The 27,378-nt window shown below is 45.9% G+C and overlaps 3 protein-coding genes across 4 annotated transcripts; 2 read left to right on the forward strand and 1 right to left on the reverse strand.

Moving 5' to 3' along the window:
- Positions 1–85: 85 nt before the first annotated feature.
- Positions 86–4,684, forward strand: magoh (mago homolog, exon junction complex subunit). Its single transcript, XM_057841487.1, has 5 exons — positions 86–282; positions 2,438–2,496; positions 4,183–4,293; positions 4,353–4,435; positions 4,509–4,684. Exons 1-5 carry the CDS (start codon positions 192–194, stop codon positions 4,606–4,608), a joined length of 444 nt encoding a protein of 147 aa, XP_057697470.1. The 5' UTR covers positions 86–191; the 3' UTR covers positions 4,609–4,684.
- cpt2 (carnitine palmitoyltransferase 2) lies at positions 4,221–17,916 on the reverse strand. 2 transcript variants are annotated; one of them, XM_057841485.1, is made up of 9 exons: positions 17,623–17,916; positions 17,373–17,535; positions 13,043–13,123; positions 12,871–12,977; positions 9,947–10,427; positions 8,463–8,693; positions 8,103–8,395; positions 7,205–7,501; positions 4,221–7,044 (listed from the first exon to the last, which is right to left on the reverse strand). In XM_057841485.1, the coding sequence occupies exons 2-9, from the start codon at positions 17,519–17,521 to the stop codon at positions 6,725–6,727; spliced, it is 1,959 nt and encodes a 652-aa protein (XP_057697468.1). In that variant the 5' UTR covers positions 17,522–17,535; positions 17,623–17,916; the 3' UTR covers positions 4,221–6,724. The 2 variants fall into 2 exon arrangements, with proteins under 2 accessions (XP_057697468.1, XP_057697467.1); XM_057841484.1 differs by having other exon boundaries at positions 4,222–7,044; positions 17,373–17,916.
- A 1,277-nt stretch (positions 17,917–19,193) lies between these two features.
- scp2b (sterol carrier protein 2b) lies at positions 19,194–24,738 on the forward strand. The gene is made up of 5 exons (XM_057841488.1): positions 19,194–19,498; positions 19,643–19,733; positions 23,113–23,242; positions 23,310–23,389; positions 24,045–24,738. The coding sequence occupies exons 1-5, from the start codon at positions 19,476–19,478 to the stop codon at positions 24,138–24,140; spliced, it is 420 nt and encodes a 139-aa protein (XP_057697471.1). The 5' UTR covers positions 19,194–19,475; the 3' UTR covers positions 24,141–24,738.
- The last annotated feature ends 2,640 nt before the right edge of the window (positions 24,739–27,378 follow it).

Consider the following 27,378-nt stretch of genomic DNA (forward strand, 5'->3'; position numbering starts at 1 on the left):
ATATTTGGAAGTACGTCTCCGAAGAGCCTAGCAGACAAAACGCAGGGAATTGAAAACTCACTCGATACCATACGTGCGCATGCGCTTTTGCCACCTGTTTTTTCGCTCTCCTGTGTGCAGTGTGTGTCGGCGCTCGGCAGAGCGGGACTTTTACCTAACCTTCTTGCTCCTCAACTTTGCGAATCTTAATCATGTCCACCAGCGACTTCTACTTGAGGTATTACGTCGGCCACAAAGGCAAATTCGGACACGAGTTCCTGGAGTTTGAGTTCAGGCCCGATGGTAAGTGGGCGCAAAGCTAACTTAGCTAGCCAGCCGGGGCTAGGCTAGGCCTCAGACGCTCCATACGCGCTCCAAACGTACTTGTTTTCCTTTGAAAGGCTTGCAATGAATGGAAGTCAAAACGCGCTGTTTGTTTGTTTGTTTATTTTTTATTTTACTTTACTTCAAATGAAACGTCGCCGGCAGCGGTCAGCTGAGAAATAAGCCTAGTCTACCCTAAATGAATGAATGACTCGTGTTAGTTATGGACGAAACATTTCAATCGTCCAAAACAGACGCATCCAAGTGCCGTGAATGTATTTTTTGGACAAACTGTAAAAGTACATTGAAACGGTCATCTGTATGCTTTCCGAATACAAGTTCATAACGGGGTTAAAATTTGGATCAATTGTTGATCTAAACTTCACTTAATCAATTCCCTTTATTTTTTTTAAATCAAAATCTCTTTATTTTTCACAATAGTAGTGCGTTGGTTTCCAGTTAGGAAAAAAAGAAAAATACAAAGTGGGATGAGAAATGGGACTTACATCCAACACACATACAATAGAGAATGATAATAAAAATAGGAGAAAAAAAAAAAAAAATAATAATGATAACCGAAATAAACCAAAAATAAACCATGAAATTAATCCCTGTCACTGCCAGTGAGTTTCATGACCATTGCACATTGAGTTTTAGTAATTGTTTTGGATAGTAAGTATCAATACAATAAAGATATGTCAGATTATGGAATGCCAAGGGCTTAAAAGGACTAACACATGTTTAAAAAATGTCCCCAGGCACGTAGAAATCTCCCATTAGAATAATAGAGAGAGTATCTGATCTTTTCAATTTTCAAACATGTCATTAAGGCCGTCAGCCAATCAGTGTGTGTGGGAGGGAGGGGGTCCACCCACCTGAGGAGGACAGACCTACGGGCCAGGAGGGAAGCAAAGGCTAGAGTACGGCACTGATCAGCAGACAGTCGAGAGTCCTCTGTAACTCCGAATAAACCAATAAGAGGGTTCGGTTCCACCCTCACTGTTAAGATCTGTGAGAGGGAATGAAAAACCTCTGTCCAGAATTTGCTGAGTTTAGTACAGGTCCAAAACATATGAAAGAGTGAGCCATCTGAGATGTTGCATTTGGAACAGAGTGGGCTGATGTCAGGGTAAAAAGTGGCCAGTTTGGTTTTGGAGATGTGAACTCTGTGGACCACTTTGAATTGGATTAGATTATGGCGAGCGCACAGAGATGAGGAATTGACTCGTTTTAAGATAGATAACCATGTTTCCTCAGAGAAGGGGGTACCAAGGTCCTCCTCCCATTCCGCCCTGACTCTATCCATAGATGCAGACTTCAGAGCCAACATCGCGCTGTAAAACACAGAGATAGGCCTCTTCTGGTTTGGTTTTGAGGAAAGAACCATGTCAACAATAGTCCTGTCGGAGTTTAGCGTGGCGGGCAGATTACAAAGTATAAAATGTCGAATTTGCAGATAACGGAAGAAATTTGACTGTGGAAGTGCAAACTTGTTACGTAATTGTTGAAATGATGCCAATTCCCAATTCTCAATTCCCTTTATTAACGCTAGCTTTACGTGTCATGAAAAACGCACCATCTATATGTATATTTATGTGTATATAGTTTTTCTTCTTCTAGGGCATCTCTTGCCAGCCAAAACCGTTTGACCCACCGACACCGTTCATAAACCAAAACTACTGGATTCTTGCACGATGCTATTTGCCAAATTTCCCATTTATTTCCAATGGCGCCGTTCCAATGACGGGAAGTCACTTGTGGTCAACAGGAAATGACCCGTTATCCACTGTGAAAACCCTGAAATGTAGCCAAATCAGCAGGAAGTGACCCCAAAATAAATAGGAAGTGACGCCGAATTGCCGCCAACCAAATCAACAGGAAGTGATCATTTTACCAACACGTCACAACAACACTACCATAGCAATTTCGCCAGAAATGACATTTACTAATTGAAAATGAAGACATATTGATGGTGCAAAAAAAAAATCAGTTGATCAGAAAATTGGCCCGAAAATGTTGTTTTCGCAAAATAAAAGGCTTGCCGTGCCTAAACAAATGGTCGACATATTGAAAATGACAGGCTCGCCGGCTCTCTGGCTTTGTTTTTGTGACCCTTTGTGGTTTATTTTTGCAGGCAAACTGCGCTACGCCAACAACAGCAACTACAAGAATGACGTCATGATCAGAAAGGAGGTAAGTTGGCGTTCCGTTGCGTCGCTACCAAAAACCTACTGCACTATTTCCATTCCATTTGCGTTTATTATGTTTGCACGGTCACGGTCAAAATATTTCTACTCTTCTGACCGTAAAGGAGGAGGAGGAGGAAACTCTTTCTTTGGTACAGAACAGGGGTGTCAAATGTATGTCCCGCTAAGACAGGTTGTTCTGCCTGACGGGCGTGTTGTAGCTCGTCAATACTGTACATACAAAAAGCCTCTATTTTGACATTGGTGATGAAGTCCACGCACTACCGCGCTCGGCTAACTTTCACGTCTGCCGTTATTTGCGGGGCGGCCAATGCGTTAATGAAGTGAGCCAAAAACTAGAGGAACTGACACAAATTCATCAGGAAGTTACTTGGAAATGTTCTAAAGTCAACAGATAGCAGCCCGAAAAATCAACAGGAAATGATCCAAATTTGACAAGGAGTGGCCTGCAAGTGCTCTTCAAACCACATTGAAGAGTGCCCCCCCCCCCCCCCCCAAAAAAAAAAAATCATCAAAAAGTGGCACAAAATCAACACAAAATGACCCTAAAAAATTCAGTTTAAATTTATGTTGTTGGCCCTTTTTGCAGATAGACTCTGTATTTACATCAAATTTGAGTTTACTGTCTATCACAGTAGCCAAATATTTATAATGATCCACCACCTCTTATACAAGTGGGTTGAAGAGGAGTAGGTTGTTTTTTCCTAAAATCTACCAACATATCTTTAGTTTTAGAGGTGTTAAGGTGGAGAAAAGATCCATCACACCAACTAACAAACTCGTCGACCACAGGGCCATGCTGGGATTCATGTTTCTGGAGTACACTGACAATGACGTATCATCAGCATATTTCAGGATGTGTCTATTGCTATACTGACTCCTACAATCATTAGTGTAGAAAATAAATAGTAAAGGTGAGAGTACACAACCCTGAGGGGAGCCAGTAGAAGAGACCCGCCTTTCAGAGAGACAACCATTTACTCGAACTCTCTGTGTTCTGTTTGTTCAAAAGTCCATTATCCAGCACACAAGATTACTTTCAATAGCAAATTCTGAAAGTAACTTACTAACTAAAACATGGGGCTGGATTGTATTAAAAGCTGAGGAGAAATCTAAAAACAGGAGCCTGGCATACGCACCAGAACCCTCTAAATGTCTGTACAGGAGATTTAAAAGTGTAATCTGGGCATCTTCTACCTCCCTTCCAGCCCTGTAAGCAAATTGCCCGGGGATAGTATAGCATAGTAGGAATCGTTTTACAATCCTTTCAAATGACTTAAAAAAATAAAGTCCTAAAACCAATCGGAAGTGACCGCTAAGTGTGCCAAAATACTCAGGGAGTGATCAATAAATAGAAATCCAAAATGTACTGGAAGTGACCCTGGAATGACACAACATCCACAGAACGCGATCCAAAAAAAGTCATCTGTAAATGCCCCTAAATCAACAGGAAGTGACCCAGAAATGATCTCAAATGTACAAAAAGTCAACTGGCAAAATGTCATGGAAGTGACCCAAATTCAACACTTGTAAATACCCTGAAATGAGCCAAATGACTTCAACCGGAAGGACTGACTGTAAATCCATTTTGGACTGGGAGGTACGGATGATTCCATTCGTTACGCAAAAGTGAGCTTGTTTTTTTTTTTTTTTTTTTTTTTTTTTGATTCAGGCGTACGTCCACAAAAGCGTGATGGAGGAGCTGAAGAGGATCATCGACGACAGCGAGATCACCAAAGAGGACGACGCGCTGTGGCCGCCGCCCGACCGCGTGGGAAGACAGGTAGTTGTCCGGTCGGGCCGGAGACTTCTTTTCCCGCTGACGCCATTTTTGTTTGGAAGGAGCTGGAAATCGTCATCGGGGACGAGCACATTTCTTTCACCACCTCCAAAATCGGCTCCTTGATCGACGTCAACCAGTCCAAGTGAGGAAACGAGGACGGGCGGGCGACCGACAGGCTTTTCCGCTCTTTAATATTCACCGTCTTTCTTTGTCAGGGATCCCGAAGGTTTACGCGTCTTTTACTACCTGGTGCAGGACCTGAAGTGTCTGGTCTTCAGCCTGATCGGACTTCACTTCAAGATCAAGCCCATCTAAATTCCCGTGGGGAGTTGGCCTTTTTGTACATTTGCTTGTTTTTGTTCACTTTTTCAAATAAAACCGTGTTTGCCAACGGTGGGAGGAAGCGAGCGCATCTATTTTGAACTCCAAAATGCCATTTCTGGAGAAATAGTTTTGTTATATCAGGTCCCTTCCTACTCTTTCCTTGAAATGATTGTTGCACCCACCAACTGATACCTTTGTTCCCGGGTCCAATACCTGACTGTACTGATAGTTTTTTGAAAAATACATATATTTCTTTGAATACTAAATGACTGGATACTCACTTGAATGTAAAGTCATTGCTTAACGGACATGCAGGGAATAAATGAGTGGCGTTCTCCTTGTATGGCGCCTTTAAGGCACGATCTGATAATCGAAGGAATCGGAGCTTTTAGCCAGACGCCGGAATCGCGCCAACCGAACCGCGAGCAGCTCGAACGACCCGGGCTGGCGGGACTCCGGCCAAAAGGCCAAACTCCCCGCGTTCACCTTCCTCTTAACCCTTTGTACTGACTGTTTTGAAAGGTTTAAAGAAGGCTCGCTGAGAACAAGTTGACAATTTATTCAGGTCGACAGCGATCAAACGGTAAGGCGAAACAGACTCAGGTGGGGAGGCAAGGTCACCCAATCAAACGTCAACAAAAGGTTCCTTTTCTTTTGAAGGCTCTCGTGGCCAGGGAAGAAGGGTGTGTTTAAGATTGTCGGTTTGTAGATTGGACAGGATTTGGGGGTTACTGTTGTCAGGGCAACAAGCGTTGTGGACTTTGCCACCTCAGCGTCAAAGGGGCTCTTGGGGTCTTGCCAGTTGTGTTTTCAGTTTGATATCGGGCGTTCACCGGTGTTCCTTGTGTTGGGACAGGGCGTCCCGCCATTTGTTATGGACTGTCCGGGAGAACTGATGGCGAGAGTTGGTGGTGCAGACCAGACGTGGGCTTGTCAGCGTCAATCTTGCTCAGTCAGTTGCATGACTCGCACGTCGGGCTTCCGTGAGAAGGCGTCGTGTATCTCTTATGCCCTATATTTTCCTTAAACAATGGTAGAAGTGCTATTTATTTTATATTGGGTGTGTTAGAGTAATACCAACAAACAGTAAATAGGAGAAACGATGCTATTCCCTGATTATATTTAGTGTGTTAGAGTAAGGCAAACAGTTTGACGGTGACTACAAGAAAAGCTTCATAATACAGCCACGTTAAGGATACTTTGGCGACGCAACCTCTGGGTCGGGGGATGACAATTCTACCGCTGAGCCGTGCCGTTCATTCGCTGCATGGCAGCCTCCCACTTTAAAATGGATTGGAAAAAGTCAATTTGATTGCAGGAGCACTGCAAGACTGCGCTTACAAGCCCCTAACGACATGGCCTCAGAGCAGCCATGTTGGTAGGGGCGACATTTCCCATCAGAATCAATGCATTGACATTCGAGTCATAACTAGCTTATTGACGGAAGCTTTGCACATATAAAATTCAACTTAATTCATTTTTTGGCGTGCCACCTTGCCTAAACCAGTTGACCTATTGACATGGTTCCAACTTTGATGGGTGTCAAAAATTCGTGCAACGCGAGCTCCCTTTTGACCGCGCCTGCAAATGTTTACAGAGCAAAAAAAAACAAAACGTATTTGAACAGGGCAGTTTTTCCATGATTTTCAATGAGACCAAACTTTTTTCAGAAGAGTCCTAGTTTTTAATCAGTTCCCATTAGCCATATCTCAAAAACGTCAGAAAATCAAGGCACATAAAAGTTGTATAGTTTTTGCCAAAACATGCAGGGTTTGGCCAAAATTTGCCCATTCATTTGGAGTGGTCAAAAATTCCCATTCATTTTCAATGGCACAAAAACATTTCCATTTACTCCCATCGATTACCAAGTGACTTGATAGACCAACCATCACAGCAAAGCCAGTGTGGCAATTTTTCCAGAAATGTCATTTTCTAGTTTAAATGGTTAATAGGTAAAAAAAAATCAATTTCTAAAGCACGTCTATTGGAATCTCAGAACCGTGGAGTCGTGCAATATGTCGCCGCCGCAACGGAGCGTCCATTTCCAAATGACTTTATTTTGCTAATCTCTTTTCTGCAATACACTCAATCGATATAATGCATCGGCTCAGCGGGCGAGGTCCTTCCCGTCCAGGACGGCAAAGATATCTTCCAGGGACAGCCGGACGCAGCGCAGAAATTCTGAAACGTCGCGGGCCGGGTAGCCGCTGACGTTGCAGCCGATCCAGTCGTCGTGGACGTTGTAGCCCACGCCCAGGCCGTCGGCCACCACCGGCGCGAAGCCGCCCAGGCCCACCGCCGGGCTGGACAGCGTGCTGGTGGACAGTACGTTGTGGTTGATGGCGGCGTAAGCCGGGTCGGCGTAAAAGGCGTGCGTCGAGGCCGACAAGTGGCGCAGGGCAAACAGGTGCCGGTCGAACCCTTGACCTGAAAAAGAGGCAGGTCGACCCACGGGTCAAAATACGTTGGGTGTCCGTCGCTTAAGGTACGGGTCGCTTTCTACTCGTTTCGGGTCACTTCCGATCGATCGGGCCCGACTTCGGATCCGGCGCTTCCCGTGTTAGGGGACTCGGGCGCCGGCACTCACCCATGGCCGCCTCTTTGGTCAAGCGCCCGTGGTGCTCGGAGCAGAGGCGCAACATCTCCATCAGCTCGGGAGCGGCGCGGTGACGGTCGGGGCGAACGAAGGCCTCGGCGCAGCGCCGGGTGAAGACGCTGGCGGGCCGGATGGTTTCCGTGCGGCCGTGCTTGAAGGCGGCCGTGCTGCACGACTCGTAGGTGGCCGGAGTGACGCCGTACTGCCGCAGGAAGGCCATCTGGAAGGCCAGCTGCGCCACCGCGTCCGGGCTCAGCTTGGATTTCTTCACGCGCTCCTTACCGCCGTCTGCGCCGGCCACAGAGTCAGAGTTTAGTGGTTCAAATCAGCCAGGCCGCAAGCAAATTCCTTCACTGCCACCCATTCCGCTTCAAAAGCATCAGATGTTCAGAATTCATTTCAATTGACTGCCTTTCATCGCCTCTACCAATATGGCCACACTGAGGCAACGCTCCCATCCAAGTCCATGCATTGACATCTCAAATCAAGTCATAACCAGCTTATTTCTCCATTTTAGCAATGTCAAAGCCATTGGCGGCGCTAGACATCCAATCCATTTGAGGCGGGACAACGAATGAATGATCCATCATTCATCGGCTGCCACCACTTCAATTGGAATGGGCATCTACAATTCATTTCAATTGACAACAGAAGACAGCGCAGCCATGTTGGTAGGGGGTAATGTAGTCTTAGTCTTACTGACCGTCACGGCACAGTCAGACACGTCTGTCATTGATGGCGCCCGATGTCCAATCTGTTTGACGTGGGAGGGATGGCAGCGAATGATCAAATTTATTGAATATAAACCTAATTTCTTTTAAGTTCAATTCTATTCATCTGACTTTTTTGTTGTTGTTTGAATCCAGGATTAGTGGTAAAATTGCACCACCTGTAAACTGCATGGCGTCGATGGTGAGTCCGGCCACGGCGGCGTCGAAGGCGGCCTTGGCGCGTACCACGCCCTCGCGCAGCTCATCATCAAGCCGGAAGCTGAGTCGGCGCGCGTCGGGCGTGGGGCCTCCCGCCCCCGGGCTGCCGGGGGCGACCGCCGGCCGGCGGGTGCTGTCGCTGAAGATCTCGTTGAGGAAGCGCAGCACAGCCACGCCGTCGCCCCAGGAGTGCTCAAAGTTGATGGCGGCGTGGCCGTCGCGCGCCACGATCACGCTCAGCGACTTGTCGAACCTGGAAAAAGGCAGCTGGCGGAAGGCGAGAGCTCGGACGAGAGGCGGGCAGGGCCGGCGCGAGTTACCATCGGTTGACGCCGTCGCCGTGCAGCATGTTGTGCGAGGCCCGCACGGCGTCGGGGAGCTCCACGTCGTCCAGGCACAAGCAGAAGACGGCGCCGTCCACCGCCCGCAGCGTCTCTTCGTTGCCGGCCGCCAAAAGCTTCTCCCTCAGCCCCGCCCACACGTCGCGGTTCTCCGTCGTCAGCGCTCCCGGCGGGAAGGCGGGCGCCGGCGTCTCGTCCGACAGGATCCAGCTGAACACCGGTTGGCTTGTCAATTAATGCCAGTCATGTGCCTCTTCATTAACAGCTTTTTAAACAACAGTCACTAGTCGGACATCTGATCTCTTCGAAGTAAGAGGGCTTTCTTGCCAACTTCCTGCTAATTTGGGGTCTGTCACTTGATTTTGGGGCATTTCTGAGTCACTCCCTGTTGTCATTTTTGGGTCACTCACTCTTTATTGGGCGATGTCTGGGTCGCTTCTTAATCTTGGGTCATTTCTGGCTACTCCTTGTTGAAGGAGATGGTACCTTTTCTCGTAGGCACTGTAACTCTTTGCATTATTCTAACACACTTCATATAATCAATCAGGGAATAGTATCGTTTCCCGTATTTACTGTTTGTATTACTCTAACACACCCAATATAAAATAAATAGCACTTATACCATAGTTTAAGGAAAATATAGGGCATAAGAGATACATGACGCCTTATCACGGAAGCCCAACGTGTTCGTCATGCAACTGACTGACGCTGACAAGTCCAGTCTACAACACCAACTCTCGCAATCAGTTCTCCCGTACAGTCCAGAACAAATGGCGGGTCGCCCTGTCCCAACACAGGAGAATGCCCGACATCCAACTGATAACATGACTGATAAGAAGACTCCAAGAAGCCCTTTGACGCTAAGGTGCAATCCACAACCCTCGTTGCCCTGACAGCAGTAACTCCCGAATCCTCCTGTCCAATCCACAAACAGACAATAATCCTAAACACACCCTTCTGCCCACAGCCCACCCTGCGAGAGCCTTCAAAAGATTTGAGTTGAAACCGTGGAGTAAATACAGGATGCATTGACCATTGATCAAAACATTTCATTTGACTTTGATGGTAACGTCGCCCCTACCAACATGGTTGCTCTGAGGCCATATTGGTTGGGTTAGGGTGATGCTTATGCCATGGATTTAGGAATTTACCCGACATAGACGTCCAATCCATTTGAAGTGGCAGCAAATGAAGATTCGGTCGTTTGCCGCCAACCCTCCCACTTCCAATGGATTGGACACCATCAATGGCAGCCACCGAGTTTAGCGGTGTCTGAGCAAGCCATGATAGCGATGACTATACATTCGATTGAGTACCAAACTGTGAAAAGAACATTTTCCTCAAAAAACGTATCGGGAGACAAAAAAACAAAACAAAAAAATGCAATCGGGGCAAGACTAGCCAAGTATGGGGTCGGTAGACGAAGCCAACGATACATTCCAACGAGACGGCGGCGTACGTACCTGAGGTTGTCCCGTACGCGCGCCGGCGCCACCGCGTTGCCGTCGCGATCCAGCACATCGAAGACGTACATGTGTCCCTTCCTCATGACCAGCAGGTGGCGGCCGTCGGGCTCGGTGACCAGCTCGTCGCGCCCCGCGCGCGGGACGCGCGTGGAGTTGAAGAGGCGGAAGTACTGCGACATGTCCAGCGGGAAGGCCCCGGCGGCGAAGGAGGCGTACCAGGCCAGCGAGGCGGGCGCCCAGCGGACCAGCTTCTTGAACGCGTCCGAGCGCGCCCGCGAGCGCTCCAGGTGGTAGACCTCGGGCTCCAGCAGCCCGGCGCGCAGAGTCTTCAGGAAACGCACGGCCGAGCACGTCAGGTTGGCGGCGCGCGCCAGCTGCTCGTTGCGCTCGCTCTCGGGGTCCGGCGCCAGCGACATGAAGGGGTTGAAGTTGAGCACCAGCGGCTCCCGCGCCGACAGGTACATGTCGAACCACGGACCTGGAGCGAGACGAGGCGCTGTCAATTTGGATCGAGATCCTTACACGGGGCGGGACAAAAATGCATCAACTTTGGGCTACTTCTGACAAAACTGACCACTTTGATTGGTTTGAACATTTCAACTTGTAGGTCGACACCAAAAAGTTCGGCTACATACAAAGTTCATTTGTTCCAGGACCTTGTTTGTACGTCGAAATGGTCCCATGTCCAGCAGGATTTTCCCAGAAGAATACATTACAATTCAACTCATTCGTTCCACAGACCAAAAACCTATTGCCTGGCACGGCCAGACTCCCTGTATTTTTCAAACACTGTGAGAATAGTCTAGGACCCCGGCCTCTGGAGCAAGAGCAAAATCAACCGTCCAATCAGACTCGTTTATTTGCGTGCCGTGTTCTTAACGCACAACGTCACGCTTCCGTGTCGGAAGTCGTCACCGCAACAACACAGATGACGAACAGGAGAGCCGAGAATATGTTCCAATCCACAGTAAAACAAGTCATTGACAACAGGCTGTTTCGCGCTAGCCACGTTAAAGAAACTACTCCGTTCACGCCGCGCGAGGTGTCGCTTTACCAATGTCACGTCTGCCCGTCGCTGATTGGTCCACTCCGGTGTCTGTTTGCTGTGGCTTGCTCCGCCCTGGAAATCTGATCCGCTCATTGGGTGCCAGACTCTATAGCTGGAACAGCGGTGAGTCTGGTGTACCGGGCTAGAAAACCTACACTAAATCCTTATTTATACTGCTGTTACTATTGCAAATAGCAAAACAAATGCATTTTGAATAATAACAGTAATAAAAATACCTGTAATAAAGTAACAAATCTGATTCTAATGTGGTGGATGTATTTTGCGTGGTGTACCTGAACGCACCGCGGAGCTGACGGCAGAGTGAGAGAGAGTGCAGTTGAGATATTACTTTCTCTTTTAACATCCTGTTGTTGCTGGCAGTTGGCGTGTTGTGTTGCACACGTTGTGAAATAAATCCTTAAAAACCCGACGATCTCTTTGGCGATGGTACCACAAGAATGATTGTCACCTTAACTTGTAAAGACTGGCGAACGGAGGTCAGAGGAGTATTGTCAAGCAGTTCACAGACACGCACAACACACTCATATTTTTCCATCTTTCCATCTTCATTTCAATGGTAAGCCTCCTTTCTTTTTTCAACACCTGCTTTAACATTCTTGGAACACGTGTTGATTTCTATTATAAGAAAATCCGCCGTGTGCGCATCTTGCGGGAAAACAATGAAATTGCGACGCCGTTGTAAATCGTCGTATTTCGTCGAACGTAGAAACAAATGGCGAGTCAATTTTACATCGGACGTAAAAAAAAAAATCGTGTGTCGAAGCGATCATATGTAGACGTACCACTGTACCTCTATTTGTTTCAGGTATATCTGGCGTTTTAGCGCCTCGCAGTGCGCGGAGCTGTGAACTGCGTATCATTTCTGATTTGGAAGTAGGCAGTCAAATTAAAAAAAAAAATCATTCTAAAAATGATGTCACCTTAAAACGTGTTAGATGCATTGTCGTTTCAAAATAAATCAAAATAATACTTTTAAAAATGACTTAATACAGTATTTTAGTACTGTTGCGTCATCTGGTTTGTTTTGAATCAGTTCCTGGTGACAGGCGAATTTGCTTCCGCTTCCAAAATATTGTCAAAGCTTGACAGTGATTTCTATGATTAAACACGTATTTTAACCCTTTAAGGTCTGGGCCTATTTTGTCTTATTTTGTATGCCTTTGAAGTTGCCTTTATATTTCAAAGAAAGAATTGTTTACGATGGCCTGGTTTGGTCCCTTTTTTTGTGACACCTTGAACTTCATGTCCAAACTGTTGTTTCCTTCACTGACCAATTATAAATCATCATTTTGGGCCCAAAAAGACCAAAAATTCCAAAATCGTTTTGTCAAAATTTTTAATATTGATGTCCAATTGACAACCAAACATGCGTAACGAACCGTTTTGAAACTTTGTAATATTTATTCAACATGTTAGGATGAACATTCAACCAAAAAAACTTAGAATAAATAGTCTTATATTTGACAATTCAACATAAACAACAGGTATAGCCATAGGCGTTTTTTGCCTTTATACGCGCCGGCGCGTCCTTCGACTCTCAAGGGTTAATGAGTAATTATGAATAAATATATCATTCATTTTTGTGTTTACTGAAATGAAAATGATACAATCGTTTGAAGGTTTTCAGAGAACCACTACATCTCCCATTATGTTATCGGCGATTCCTTCCCCTCTACAATGCGTCTCCCACTGTTGATTGTTTGTCTGGTTATGATATCATAATATAGATGGAGTTATATAGAGAACATCTCATCTTGAACGGGAGGGATTTCATTTGGGCAGCAACTGTAGTTTTACAGTGCGACTGGGCCAGAAACCGTTGGCGTCGCCAGATGGGAAAGACGGAGGTCACCTGAGATGTAGCTGGTATGCTTGTTCTTCTTATCCTGAGCCACCAACTCCTGGTGTAGCCGTTTCCCTTCGCCGGCCAGGAAGTCCTGAGCCACCTTCTCCGTCTCTCTGAAAGGACGGGAGACGTCGGACGAAGCCGGCCCCCGCGCGCGGCCGTTCTTTAGGGCGCTCACCTGAATTGTTGCTCATCCAGCAGAGGCTGCTGAGCGGCTAAATACCTCCTGATGGTGTCCTCCAACTTTGGGATGGGCAACCTGCATCGGAAACAGCTAAGTGTTACAACGTGATGTCTGTTGTCGCGATATTAATATTTGCAATTCATATCGATACTGCGTCAATAAAAACCATTTTTAATAGGGTTTAGGCTTGTTAGCAATGATGCTAATCAGTGTCTTAAGTGTCAATTGTGTTTTGGAGAAGCATATTAGCACTTGAGTTATTCGTTAGATCGTAAAGTTGTCTCATTTATTTTTTTTATAAAGAAATCACACACAGAAACCCAGCTTAGAGTCTCATTTCAACACAAACTCCCGTTGAAATTGGATTTGGATTGTATTTATGAAAAACTATTTGATAAAGAAACCCGATTCATTGAAGTCTGTCTCCTTCTTATTCGATTTTGTTGTTTAAATAAATGAGTCATTGATACCATTTTTATATGCGCTTTGCTCTCGAAAAAAAATTCAATCAATCATCAGCACTTTTTATTTCATTTGAATGAACATCATTTTTGTATGATTTGTTGTAGAGAAATTGTATGTTTTATACTCAGAACATTAATTAACAATGTTTTCATTCATTATCTTCCGTTTGCTCCAGGGTCGGGTCGCGGGGGCAGCAGCTTTAACAGGGAAGCCCAGACTTCCCTCTCCCCAGCCACTTCAACCAGCTCCTCCGGCGGGATCGCAAGGCGTTCCCGGGCCAGCCTCTCCAGCGTGTCCTTGGTGGTCCCCGGGGCCTCCCGCCGGTGGGAAATGCCCGGAACACCTCTCCGGAGAAGCGTCCAGGAGGCATCCGAACCAGATGGCCGAGCCACCTCAGCTGGCTCCTCTCAACACGGAGGAGTAGCGGCTCAACGCCAAGCCCCTCCCGGATGACCGAGCTTCTCACCCTATCTCTAAGGGAGAGCCCAGACACGCTGCGAAGGAAACTCATCTCGGCCGCTTGTATTCGGGAGCTTGTTCTTTCGGTCACGACCCGCAGCTCGTGGCCATAGGTGAGAGTAGGAACGTAGATCGACTGGTAAATCGAGAGCTTCGCCTTTCGGCTCAGCTCCTTCTTCACCACTACGGACCGGTGCAGCGTCCGCATTACTGCAGACGCTGCAACGATCCGCCTGTCGATCTCTCGCTCCCTCCTACCCTCACTCGTGAACAAGACCCCAAGATACTTGAACTCCTCCACTTGGGGCAGGATCTCATCCCCGACCCGGAGAGGGCACTCCACCCTTTTCCGACTGAGGACCACGGTCTCGGATTTGGAGGTGCTGATCCCAACCGCTTCACACTCGGCTGCGAACGGTTCCAGTGAGAGTTGGAGGTCACAGCTTGATGAAGCCAACAGCACCACATCATCTGCAAAAAGCAGAGATTCAATGCGGAGGTCACCAAACCGGACCCCCTCAACGCTTCGGCTGCGGCTAGAAATTCTGTCCATAAAAGTTATGAACAGAATCGGTGACAAAGGGCAGCCTTGGCGGAGTCCAACCCTCACTGGGAACGAATTCGACTTACTGCCGGCAATGCGGACCAAACTCTGACACCGGTCGTACAAGGACCGAACAGCCCGTACTAAGGGGCTCGGTACCCCGTACTCCCGGAGCACCCCCCGCAGGACTCCCCGAGGCACACGGTCGAACGCCTTCTCCAGATCCACAAAACACATATAGACCGGTTGGGCGTACTCCCATGCACCCTCGAGGACCCTGCAGAGGATGTAGAGTTGGTCCACTGTTCCACGGCCGGGACGAAAACCACACTGCTCCTCCTGAATCCGAGATTCGACTTCCCGACGGACCCTCCTCTCCAGCACCCCTGAATAGACTTTACCGGGGAGGCTGAGGAGTGCGATCCCTCTATAATTGGAACACACCCTCCGGTCACCCTTCTTAAAAAGGGGAACCACCACCCCGGTCTGCCAATCCAGAGGCACTGTCCCCGATGTCCACGCGCTGTTGTAGAGGCGTGCCAGCCACGACAGCCCTACAACATTCAGAGCCTTTAGGAACTCCGGGCGGATCTCATCTTCCCCCCGGGGCCTTGCCACCGAGGAGCTTTCCAACCGCCTCAGTGACTTCAACCCGAGAGATCGAAGAACCCACCTCGGAGTCCCCAGACTCCGCTTCCTCAAAGGAAGGCGTGTCGGTGGAATTGAGGAGGGCTTCCAAGTATTCTCCCCACCGACTCACGACGTCCCGAGTCGAGGTCAGCAGTACGCCATCTTCATTATACACAGTGTTAATGCCGCACTGCTTTCCTCTCCTCAGACGCCGGATGGTGGACCAGAATTTCCTCGAAGCCGTCCGGAAGTCGTTTTCCATGGCCTCGCCGAATTCCTCCCATGTCCGAGTTTTTGCCTCGGTGACCGCCGAAGCCGCAGTCCGCTTCGCCAGCCGGTACCTGTCAGCTGCCTCCGGAGTCCTACGGGCAAAAAAGGCCCGGTAGGCCTCCTTCTTCAGCTTGACGGCATCACACCAGCGGGTTCGGGGATTGCCGCCACGACAGGCACCGACTACCTTACGGCCGCAGCTCCGATCGGCCGCCTCAACAATGGAGGTGTGGAATATGGCCCAGTCAGACTCAATGTCCCCACCTCCCCCGGGACAAGGGAGAAGTTCTGCGGGAGGTGGGTGTTGAAACTCTTTCTGACAGGGGATTCTGCCAGATGTTCCCAGCAGACCCTCACAATAAGTTTGGGCCCGCCAGGTCTGGCCAGCATCTTCCCCCGCCATCGGAGCCAACACACCACCAAGTGGTGATCAGTTGACAGCTCCGCCCCTCTCTTCACCCGAGTGTCCAAAACATGCGGCCGCAAGTCCGATGACACGATTACAAAGTCGATCATCGAACTGCGGCCTAGGGTGTCCTGGTGCCAAGTGCACATATGGACACCCCTATGTTTGAACACGGTGTTCTTTATGGACAAACCGTGACGAGCACAGAACACCACTCGGGTTCTGATTGGAGGGGCCGTTCCTCCCAATCACGCCCCTCCAGGTCTCACTGTCATTGCCCACGTAAGTGTTGAAGTCCCCCAGGAGAACGAGGGAGTCCCCAGAGGGGGCGCTCTCCAGCACACCCTCCAAGGACTCCAAAAAGGGTGGGTACTCTGAGCTGCTGTTCGGTGCATAAACGCAAACAACAGTCAGAACCCGTCCCCCCACCCGAAGGCGGAGGGAGGCCACCCTCTCGTCTACCGGGGTAAACCCCAACGTACAGGCGCCAAGCCGGGGGGCAGTAAGTATGCCCACACCTGCTCGGCGCCTCTCACCGTGGCCAACTCCAGAGTGGAAGAGAGTCCAACCCCTCTCGAGAGGATTGGTACCAGAACCCAAGCTGTGTGTGGAGGAGAGTCCGACTATATCTTGTCGGAACTTCTCTGCCTCACACACCAGCTCGGGCTCCTTCCCTGCCAGAGAGGTGACATTCCATGTCCCAAGAGTTAGCTTCTGCAGCTGGTGGTCAGACCGCCAAGGCCCCCGCCTTTGGCTGCCGCCCAACTCTCTGCGCACCCGACCCCTTTGGCCCCTCCCACAGGTGGTGAGCCCATGGGAAGGGGAACCCACGTTGCCTTTTCGGGCTGTGCCCGACCGGGCCCCATGAGGACAGGCCCGGCCACCAGACACTTGCCTTTGAGCCCCCACCTCCAGGCCTGGCTCCAGAGGGTGGCCCCGGTAACCCGCGTCCGGGCAAGGGAAACTCGAGTCCATTTATATTAATCATCATAAGGGGTCTTTTTGAGCAATACTTTGTCTGGCCCCTCACCTAGGACCTGTTTGCCATGAGTGACCCTACCAGGGGCTTAAAGCCTCAGACAACATAGCTCCTAGGATCATTGAGACACACAAACCCCTCCACCACGATAAGGTGATGACTCACGGAGGGGGCACGTTTTCATGTACTTAAAACAGTACAGTTAAGTCAGGAAACTGTAAAAAATATATATATTTTTGAAGGAAATAGTCATTCATTTTGTCTTCGTTGTGACTTACAACATGCCTAAAACAACTTCAAGTTTCATTGTGAAGGTCATTGAAAGAGGTGATATTTATCAGATTAATCGTTTAATTAATCGCCAGATTAATCGATAATAAACCATCATTAGTTGCAGCTCAATGCTCAAACGTGAAACTTCTCATCAATTCATCGAAAGAGGGGCCCTAAACTGAATGAGTAGTGAGAAGAGGGAAACGGCGACCTCTGGCGGCCTTCGTACGAAGCACATCGTGCACTTTGGCCCGCTTTATTAAAACGTGTCACCTTGCGTGACCTGTGCGCCGCTTACCTCGGTAAACTCTTCTGGTAGTGCATGGTGGGCACGATGCTCCTGTGCAGGAACTCGGAGTCCGAAGAAGAGCTGGACTTTCGCTTGCTAAACGCCCACCGCAGCCATCTGGACTGGCTCAAAGCGGCGGCTTTCCGCGCGCGAAGCATTTTGCTTTGGCCGGCTAGCCGGGAAGGAGGGAAGTAGGGATGGAGTAGAAAAAAAAAGACAACGAGCGAGCGCCAAAAACCTAGAAAGTCGCAGCTGTCACCTGTTCAAGTAGTAACCTGTCAAGCGAGCGAGAGCGGCTAGCTGGCATTAGCTTTCCGGGAGAGAAAGGGGGCAGACTTTAACTCACGGCTTGTCCGGAAATCGCTGCCTCAACTTTTCCACTTATTCGAGATGATTTCTTTTTCTTTCAGCGCGATTTTAGCGCTAAAAAAAAGAAAGAAATACTTGATTCAACACAGGAAGTCTTCTTCTTCTTCTTGAGGTTTTACCGTGATTGGTAGGCAAAATACTGGGGCATTACCGCCTCCTTCCGTCTCAACTCTGCCTACTTAAACGAGTCATTGGTGTCAGGTGACTGTAACCCCTGACGTCACGCATCGAAGACCGTCCCCAGCCGAGTGAGAAAAATCGGTTGACAGGAATCTACGTGCGGACTTCAAGCTAAAATGGGAAAATGTCATTTTTTTGTTTTTATAAAGAGATCAGGAATGAGGATATTTTTATTGTTAATCTACCTCTTTTGTTATCGAAATTCTACATCCACAAATGTAAGTTCAGCAAGCTGTTACCATCTTTTTCTCACTTCCACAATGAAACGGCATGCTACATAAATCTGTTGAAAAAAAAAATCAAAGAATAGGAAAGCGGAGAAAATAATTGATATTTGTGAAAAGCTACGACTTTTTTTGTGAATAGTTGATTTTAGTAATATTCATTTATTTTTTTTCTCTGATATGCAATGTTTGGTATGTTTATACCCCCTGGCATATTTGTGTGTGTATTCTTTTGTTTTTTGGTTTGTATTTGTATTGTCTGGATTTTTGTGTTTGTATTGTTTATTTTGTTGTGTTGTTGTTGTTAATTAAATAAATATATTTAAAAAAAAAAAAAAAAAAAAAAAGAAAAAAATCGAGAGGAGGAGGAAAAATGGCTAAAATTTCATCAAGTGTGAACCAGGTTTAACTTCATGTTTCACTGCCATTGACGACGATATTTGTGGCATATTTGTGTGTGTATTCTTTTGTTTTTTGGTTTGTATTTGTATTGTCTGGATTTTTATGTTTGTATTGTTTATTTTGTTGTGTTGTTGTTGTTAATTAAATAAATATATTAAAAAAAAAAAAAAAGAGAGAGAGAGAGAGAGAGAGAGAGAGAAATCGAGAGGAGGAGGAAAAATGGCTAAAATTTCATCAAGTGTGAACCAGGTTTAACTTCATGTTTCACTGCCATTGACGACGATAGACGTCCAATCCAATATGACCGGGGGACTGACAGACAGCGATTGAACCGTCACCGCGCTCAAATCATTTCAACTGCGACGGCTGGCATGGATAGTGTTTCACCAAGTCAAATGACTGGGGGGGTTCCGGTCAAAATGGATTGGACGTCTTTTGCCGTTAATGGCAGCCAGTGAGTTCATTTTAAAAAAAAAACTTTTATTACATATAAATGAAATAAAAAGAAAGTTTATTGGTGTACGTATTTCTCAAACTGCGGGAAGTCAAGTCAAGGCCTGTAAGTGCGGCCTTTGGCCTGCAGGTGCCAGTGTCGCCTGTCAAAACCTTTGTTATGCATGCGCGTGATGAGCATGAGTTTGGGAGCAATCGATGCGCTGACAGCTCACAAGAAAGTTGCTCAAATCCACCAGATGTTTTCATTATAGGACGGAGAAAAAGTTTGGTGTGATTTCACGTCAAATTGAAATGGCGCTCGGTTTTGAAGCGAACCGACCGACTCTGCTCTGACATCGACTAAGCGAGTCTGGCAACCCGGAAGTGCCGTCGGCAAACACACCTGCCGAGCCCAGCGGTGACAGTCGGTCGACCCCAGCCGCAGCTAAGTTTGCTCTTTTTGCTCATCGGCGACTACTTGCACCGCGTTCTCCGTTACAGAATGCCCGAAAGGAAGACGCCGAGGTAACCTTTCTTTCCCCAATTGAGCAAATTGTGAGCGTTAGCCCGAGGCCAGCGGCTTGGAAAATACTTTTAGCGAGCGACGTCAACTTAAGTGAGAGAGAGAGAGAGAGAGACCCTTGACCATACTTTGCTTGTTGTGTTAAGGATTGTGGGCGCCCTGAGCAGCGCCAGTGACGGACTGGAGGGCTTTAAGGCTCACGCCGTCTTCCGGGAAATCGACAAGAAACTGCAGCAGGTGAGAGAGAGAGAAGCCAGGTAAAGGCCGAGAAAAACTCCAAACCTGGATTGTTAATGCAAGACCGGAATTGTATTATTTACCAGCACTTTTTTGCTCCCGATTATGATACCTAGCCGTGTGGTATCTGAAGAGGTGGGTAGTAACGCGTTACATTTACTTGAGCCACTTTTTGAGAGAGAAAAAAGTGCCTGTCCCACGTCATACTTTTACTTGAGTAGATTTGTGAAGAAGAAACACTACTCCGCTACTTTGAGACGTTAATTTTTTCCTCTTTCTACATAGTGGCTTTATTTTTGCAAGAGATGGCAAATAAGCCGTCGTAACGATAACCACATGAGGTAACAGTGTTTTTTATCCACTAGAGGGCACCCATGCTCTTTGGACTGGTGATGTTTCTTTCTTTTTTTTTTTGTTTGTTTCATAAGTTTTTTCCAGCCTGATTTTTGTGTCATCTTTTTGGCATGTACAGTGATGCCTCGTTTTTCACAGTTAATGGGGACCACCTGTACCAATACTTATGTGTACGTTTTATTATATTTATAGTCTTTAAGCACTGCAAATGTAATAATTATGATATAAATTAGAGATATATAAACGAAAACAATTATTATTACATTATTTGTACATCCAAGGGCTTAGGTTTGGTCTCAACATTGGTAGGGAAGATATGCCGTAACCAGCACGTAGACTTTTTGCTGGGGACGGGACATTCGTAATTATCAAGGCAAAATAAATCTGGATTGACTTGACAAAAAATACTAGAGAAACATTTCGAAAACTGCCAGAAAAACTGTACGGATTTTATGAGCAAATTGAAATTGCATTATTTGAACATCACTAAAATAATATTAACATATACAATAAATATAACCTTGTTAATCATCTCTTAATTATCCAGGAATGCAAAAAAAAATAACATTTACTCAACATTGTCTATTTAAAGAAATTAAATATAATAATATAATACAACTTTTTCAGGGAATAACAAAAATAAATAAAAATGGAGCTGTCCTTCAGTTAAAACAGTACTACTTTTGTCCACAAGCACAGCCAAACTCAACAAAAACATGAAAGCTCCTGTGGAGCTCCCTAGTAGAGTTTTGCGGGTTAGCAAGTTCACACAGTTGAATGTTATGCTAACTCTGATGCAGGTAGGACTTCCAGTAGCAAAATTAGTGGTTTGTTCCCCACTTCCACAACATTGAAGTCTTTTTACATTTCTTACAGTGACTGCTGCTGGCTGAAGAAAAAAAAAACTACAAATAATAAAAAATAATTAACTTAATAATGGTGGGGTCAGTTACAACAATTAAAACGTGGGGAAACAATCTAAGTGGCCTATATGACTGAAGTCGTTATATAACGCAAATAAGGTTGCTTAAAAGTTGGTGGGGACATTTCAGCATCCTGAAAGGTTGCTAGTGTTTTGTCCCTACTGTCCCTATGCAAACCTACCCACGCCCATGCATATATCATAAAATTATTAAATTCTGTTTTTTTATTGAAAAAAATCCACGATAGACCGATATAGCAAGGGAACAATGTAATGGGATATAGTACAGTATAATAATAAATACATATACAGGGGTGCACATAAGTGGTCCGCATGCGCGCATGCGGACTGGACGTAGTCAAACGCGCTGGCCCTCAACGGCTTCCATATGCTTTTGCGTACCGATGGCTGACCACTGTATTTGCGGCGGACACGAGAAAATAACTTCTCAAAATGTCGAAGAGGCAGGCCACACTGAGTAATTACTTCCGTGTTCCTCCACCCCCGTCAAAAGACAGACACACAACAGAGACGTCACCGGAGCTACTGGAAAAAAAGGACTTTTGCTGAAAAGTGGCTACAGGAGGTACCATGGCTAGAAGGAAATGATGCTCGCACGGAAATGCGCTACAAAATGTGCCGTGAGAATCCCAATGTCTCCGATAAGAGCAGCGCATTTCATGTAGGGTCAAAGAATTTCAGCCATCCAAACTTTGAAAAGCACGAAAAAAACAGAGAGCATGTGGCAATTAAGCAAACTATCCATGTCAGACATGACCCCACTCGCCCTATGGGCAAGTGGCGGAATAGGGCGGAATAAAAGTAATGAACAGCGACATGCACTGACAAACGTGTTTTTGCTGAAATTTTACAAAGCTAAACATGCACGTTCAATGAGGTCTTATGAGGAGGACATCCCACTTTTAAAAAGGCTTGGAGTTAATGTGGGAGCCGCATAATGCCCTTTATTTGGAATTGGTGCTTTTTATTTCTTTACATTTCACTTCAAAGTAATGGCAATTTTGGTGTGCCAGTTGATGTTAATCAAGCATTAATTGTTAATATAATTAAAGTTAATTGGCTCTAAGTAAAGCTTGTCATAAATTTATCGCATTAGGCGGGTCGGCTCTCAAGCTCAATGAGGACCAAGTCACATCTCCAGGTCCTCCTCTGAGAACCTGGGTAAAAAACGTATGTGCACCCCTGTATGTATATATATATATATATATATATATAAGTGCTGAGGAAAAAAATACCATTATTTAAAAAATCAGACATCGTAAGCGGTACTCAAAATTTCACTCATGACTTGAGTATTCTTTTCAACAAAGACTTCTTTACTTGTACTTGAGTATATTTTTGGATGACTACTTTTACTTGAGTAATATTATTTCAAAGTAACGCTACTCTTACAATTTTTGGCTCCGCTAACCACCTCAGGTATCTGTCAATGCCGATGTTTTTTTGTTTTTGTTTTTAACACAAATATTCATAATGGTTGCCTGATTGGAGAGGACTATTTTTTTATTCTGCTCATTTAGCAGTCATATTTTCTCTATTAAAGCCTTTAAATGTACACATCAAACTGGCCAGGATTGAAGGTTTTATGAACTCTGACATGAGCGTCTGTAGACTTAGTTTTGTTAGGAGGCTAGCGAATTTGTGTAGTCACTGAGCAAAGGTCATTACCACACGAGCTAAGCTTAGTGACAGTGCACTCAAAAAATTGGTTTGTCCCCCCCCCCCGTCACAAAAGCAATGTCTGACCAAGCCATGACAGCCATTATTTGACACATTTGATGAAACACTTTAGTTTTTTTTTAAAGGTGGTATCGGCCTCGGCCGGTATCACACAGTTGGGTATCGGGAGCAAAAAAAAAAAAAGGTATCGTGCAACACTAATAAAAACATTCAAAGGGGTAAAAAAATCATAATTCATGTAGGAAGGGTTCATGGGATCATTTTACACAAAATAAGGGCCATCCGGTGAATGGCTTCCAAGGTTTTGAGCGAGGCCATTTGCCGATGAAGCACACTTTATCAGTGGCGCAATTTGTGTCATCGGTACGAGGCCGAGTTGTTTTTTTGTTTTATTTTGAGCAGGAAGGCGAAGCGTTTGTGAAGAAGATCGGCGGCGTGTTTGCCTTCAAAGTAAAGGACGGTCCGGGCGGTAAGGAGGCCACGTGGGTGGTGGACGTCAAGAACGGCAGCGGCCGCGTGCACAACGACACAGGTGACGCTCGCCCGCCCGAGTCCACTTCAGAAAAACAAAAACAAACGCGTAGTTGGCTTTTTGTCAGCCGAGAAAGCCGACTGCACCATCGCCATGTCCGACTCGGACCTGTTGGCCATGATGACCGGAAAGATCAACCCGCAGACGGTACGTCTTAGCCTTTCTTTTGCACCCTCAACCAGCCTTGTTTTTGTCTTCATCATATATTAGCCATTTCAAAATGGGTTCATCTTTCTTGAGGTCTCGTCAACGAATACATCTTGATGTTCATCCAAGTAAAATCATTTGTTAATCAAACAAGCAAAAAAAAAAAAAAATCAACAATTTTGAATGATGAGTCGTGATGATTCATTTGTTGTATGGCGCCATCGAGTGGTCTTGAAGCCAAAGAGTTGGGAATTCTCTATTTGAACATCGTCTAAATGCATGCATTTGTTTTACCTATATGGCAAATGAGAATGAGAAAAGCGAGGGGTTAGCTAAACTGCTTAACTTAATGGTTTCAGCTTTATGATGCAATAGTATATTTTTTTCCCCATCTAAAAATACGTGATACGGTGGCAAATCGCTATCGTGATATAAAATGGCCCAGATGGATTTTTTTTCCCTGTATGGTAGAGCACTAGACCAGAATGAAACCCGGCTGGTGTGAAGGCAGCTTTTTAATGTCGCGCTGGAGGCCCGGACAGATGACAAGGAAAAGACCTTTATTTCCAAAAGACTGCAAAAAAAAAAGCTTTTGATTTTGTTGTGCATCAAGTGAACTTTAAGGAAGCGTGTGTGTGTGCGTGCGTGTGTGCAGGCCTTCTTCCAGGGAAAGCTGAAGATCACCGGCAACATGGGCCTGGCCATGAAGCTCCAGAAGCTTCAGCTGCAGCCCGCCAAGTCTAAACTGTAGACGGGCGAGAAAGCGGGACCCGGCTTGGAAAAATCCTCACTTTGACTCGAGAGACATTTGCAAAATCGGACCCTTTCCTCTTGCTTTTCTTCCGGAATGGCAAGTTACTTTTAGTGTGGCGCCAGCAAACGCCAACTAAGTTTCGCGTGTCACCGAGCGCGACCCGGAAGAACGGCACGCCAATGGCGCCGTCAACATTTTGTCCCGTGTGCAGGGGCGGAGTCACCCTAAAAGAAGGCTCGGCCACCCTGTCGCCACCCCCCTGTCGGCACCGATTGGAGAGAAAGAAAAAAAAAAAAACTCCGGTCAATTTGTCATTTCCTGCCCTCCATTAATCAGTGAGTATCCTTATAATAATAGTTTACAAATGATTGTTTCTCTATATCGGGTTGTAAATACCACGTGGGCCTTTTTGTAATGTCTACATAGGATTTCTTAATAAACTCTATGCCTGCTATATGTTGACACTAGTGGTGTAACTAATACATGTATCCGTTTGTTAAGCAAAATGAATCGGATCAAAATGCAAAATGATCATTCCGATATGCCGCCTGGTCAAAAATGTTTCATCAATAAAATTGTTGAAATCAAAACTGATCTGGATTTATTATGGTCTTAGGTCAATTGGAACCGATGGTGATGAATGTCTTCATTATTTCAATAGAAGGCCCTTGAATGGAAGGGTCGCATCATTTCATTGTCCAAAGAATCGAGGATGAAATATTTGCCACCCTCAAAAAGTTCCCTCTCGCTACCCCGTAAATATTTTTCCAACTCTGCCCCTCCCCGTGGGGAAAAAACAACACCGCAGTTGTCACTTCTCATGCCGGGACATTTGAGTAAGGGGGGGGGGGGTGGCATTTCACAATGACAGCGTTACCTCCAGATACCCACGCTTCAGTGCGCGAACATTCACTTCATGCAGTGGTCTCCAAACTATTCCACATAGGGCCACGGGCAGTGGGTGCAGGATTTCACTCTAACAAAACGACCACACCTTTTCACCAATCTGGTGTTTTATACCTGTAATCAGTTGATTGCAGTCAGCTGCTGCTTGTTTTAGTAGAAACCACATTGGTTAAAAGGTCTGTGTTATGATCAAAAACCAGGACCCACAGCAGCCCTCGAGGACACCCCTGACTTAATGGCTTCACATTACAAAAAAACAACCATTCATCATACGAGAGCCGATCGGAGCCGTCGTCAATTATTCCCACTCGTAGGCAGGCAGCGATCCAATCGTGTCACAACCAGTGTTGTTAATCTTACTGAAAAAAAGTCATTAATTATAGTTACAAATTACTTCTCCCAAAAAGTAATTGCGTTAGTAACTCAATTACCTGAATGTAAGAGTAATTAGTTACTTGGCAAAGTAATTGCTGATAATTATTATTATTTTTTTTTTTCCCTCAAAAAAAAAAAAAAAAAAACATTGGCCACACTATGTGAAGTTTTTTGTGGAGGTTTTTGGTACAATTGGCCTGAGCCCAATTCTTTACCCTAATTTACCCTTTACCCTGAATCAACTGTTAAAAGTTGTTAAAATTGCTCCCAATATTGCATTAGTTCCCTTCTCTCTACTTTCGACATATGAAAGTTTTAAAACTGTTTCATCATTTAAAGATAGATTCAAGTCAAGATTATGCCGATTTAGAAGTATTTTAGATAAAAAGTTACTTAGGTTCGCTAGGAAGGTTCTCTACAACAGAGCCGTCCTAAAAAGCCTACTGCTTTAAGATGGCGGCTGTCTACTAACGCATTTCGTGCCATGTCTGTCATTTTGCATGTAGTTATATCGATATACAGTACATGTGATATCTACCATGTCTACCATATCTACCATAACATGCGGGCGTAGTCAAGAGGGCTGCAGCCAGACTCCTCTCTAGTTTGTCGGGTATCGGCTACAACATGTATTATTGGAGCTACCTAGCATGGCGTTTGCTCGGCGTCACAACTTTCTTGCCTCCTCCCCGCTCCTGCTCTGCTCTGTCGTCTCGGTGAATCCGTCTCCCTCAGACTTTTCGACCAATATAGTAACGCATAGTAACGCATGCCTTTCCGTCCTCAGTAACGGTAACGGCGTTGCCAAGATGAGAAAAGTAATTCATTAGATTACCCACTAGTGAAAAAAATAACGCCGTTATATTGTAACGCCGTTATTAACAACACTGGTCTCAACACTGCTGGCCAAAAGTATTGGCGCCCCTGCAATTCTGTCAGATCATGCTCAATTAAAAGAATGATTGCAATTACAAATGCTTTGGTCGTAAAATCTTCATTGATTTTCCTTGCAATTAAAAACACAAAAGAGAATGGGGGGAAAAAAATGAAATCACAATCATTTTACACAAAACTCCAAAAATGGGCCAGACAAAAGTATTGGTACCCTTTAAAAAAAATCATGTGATGCTCCTCTAATTTGTGTCAGTAAACAGCATCTGTTATTTACCTGTGGCACATAACAGGTGGTGGCAATCACTAAATCACACTTGCAGCCAGTTAAAATGGATTCAAGGGACTCAACCTCTGTCTTGTGTCCTTGTGTGTACCACATTGGACATGGAGAAAAGAAAGAAAACCATAGAACTGTCTGAGGACTTGAGAAGCAACATTGTGAGAAGGCGTGGGCAATCTCAAGGCTACAAGTCCATCTCCAAAGACCTGTCTAGGTGCGCAATGTCATCAATAAGTGTAAAGCCCACGGCACTGTGGCTAACCTCCCTAGATATGGAAAGAAAAAAATTGAGGAGATACTTCAATGAAATATAGTACAGGTGGTGGATAAAGAACCCCGACAAACATCCAAACAAGTTCAAGCTGTCCCGCGGTCCGAGGGTACTACAGTGTCAACCCGTCCTATCCGTCGGTGTCTGAATGAAAAGGTACTCTACCCAGGAAGACCACACTTTTGACCCAGAGATAAAAAAATCCAGGCTGGAGCTTGGCAAAATGTACCCGAGAAAGCCAAAAACCTTTTGGAAGAATGTTCTCTGGTTAGATGAGATAAAAGTAGAGCTTTTTGGGAAAAGGCATCACCATAGAGTTTACATGGAAAAAAAACAGGCCTTCAAAGAAAAGAACACGGTCCCCACAGTCAAACATGGCGGAGGTTCCCTGAGGTTGCTTTGCTGCCTCTGGCTGGCACTGGACTGCTTAAAATGATAGAAGCCCAAAGGAAACTTTACAGCAGAAACCATTGACATTATTTTAATATACATTTGTGTCTGATGGAGGG

Source organism: Corythoichthys intestinalis, chromosome 7 (genome assembly GCF_030265065.1).
Source record: "Corythoichthys intestinalis isolate RoL2023-P3 chromosome 7, ASM3026506v1, whole genome shotgun sequence".
NCBI classification, from domain to species: Eukaryota; Metazoa; Chordata; class Actinopteri; order Syngnathiformes; family Syngnathidae; genus Corythoichthys; species Corythoichthys intestinalis.

Coding starts and splice junctions, on each gene's coding strand:
- scp2b (XM_057841488.1), top strand. CDS start 19,476: ATGCCCGAAAGGAAGACGCCGAG. Junction 19,734..23,112: donor TCGACAAGAAACTGCAGCAG/GTGAGAGAGAGA, acceptor TATTTTGAGCAG/GAAGGCGAAGCGTTTGTGAA. Junction 23,243..23,309: donor CCGCGTGCACAACGACACAG/GTGACGCTCGCC, acceptor GCTTTTTGTCAG/CCGAGAAAGCCGACTGCACC.
- cpt2 (XM_057841485.1), bottom strand. CDS start 17,521: ATGCTTCGCGCGCGGAAAGCCGCCGCTTTGAGCCAGTCCAGATGGCTG. Junction 12,978..13,042: donor CTGGATGAGCAACAATTCAG/GTGAGCGCCCTA, acceptor CCGTCCTTTCAG/AGAGACGGAGAAGGTGGCTC. Junction 7,045..7,204: donor GACCAAAGAGGCGGCCATGG/GTGAGTGCCGGC, acceptor CCTCTTTTTCAG/GTCAAGGGTTCGACCGGCAC.
- magoh (XM_057841487.1), top strand. CDS start 192: ATGTCCACCAGCGACTTCTACTTGAGGTATTACGTCGGCCACAAAGGC. Junction 2,497..4,182: donor ACGTCATGATCAGAAAGGAG/GTAAGTTGGCGT, acceptor TTTTTGATTCAG/GCGTACGTCCACAAAAGCGT. Junction 4,294..4,352: donor CCGACCGCGTGGGAAGACAG/GTAGTTGTCCGG, acceptor TTTGTTTGGAAG/GAGCTGGAAATCGTCATCGG.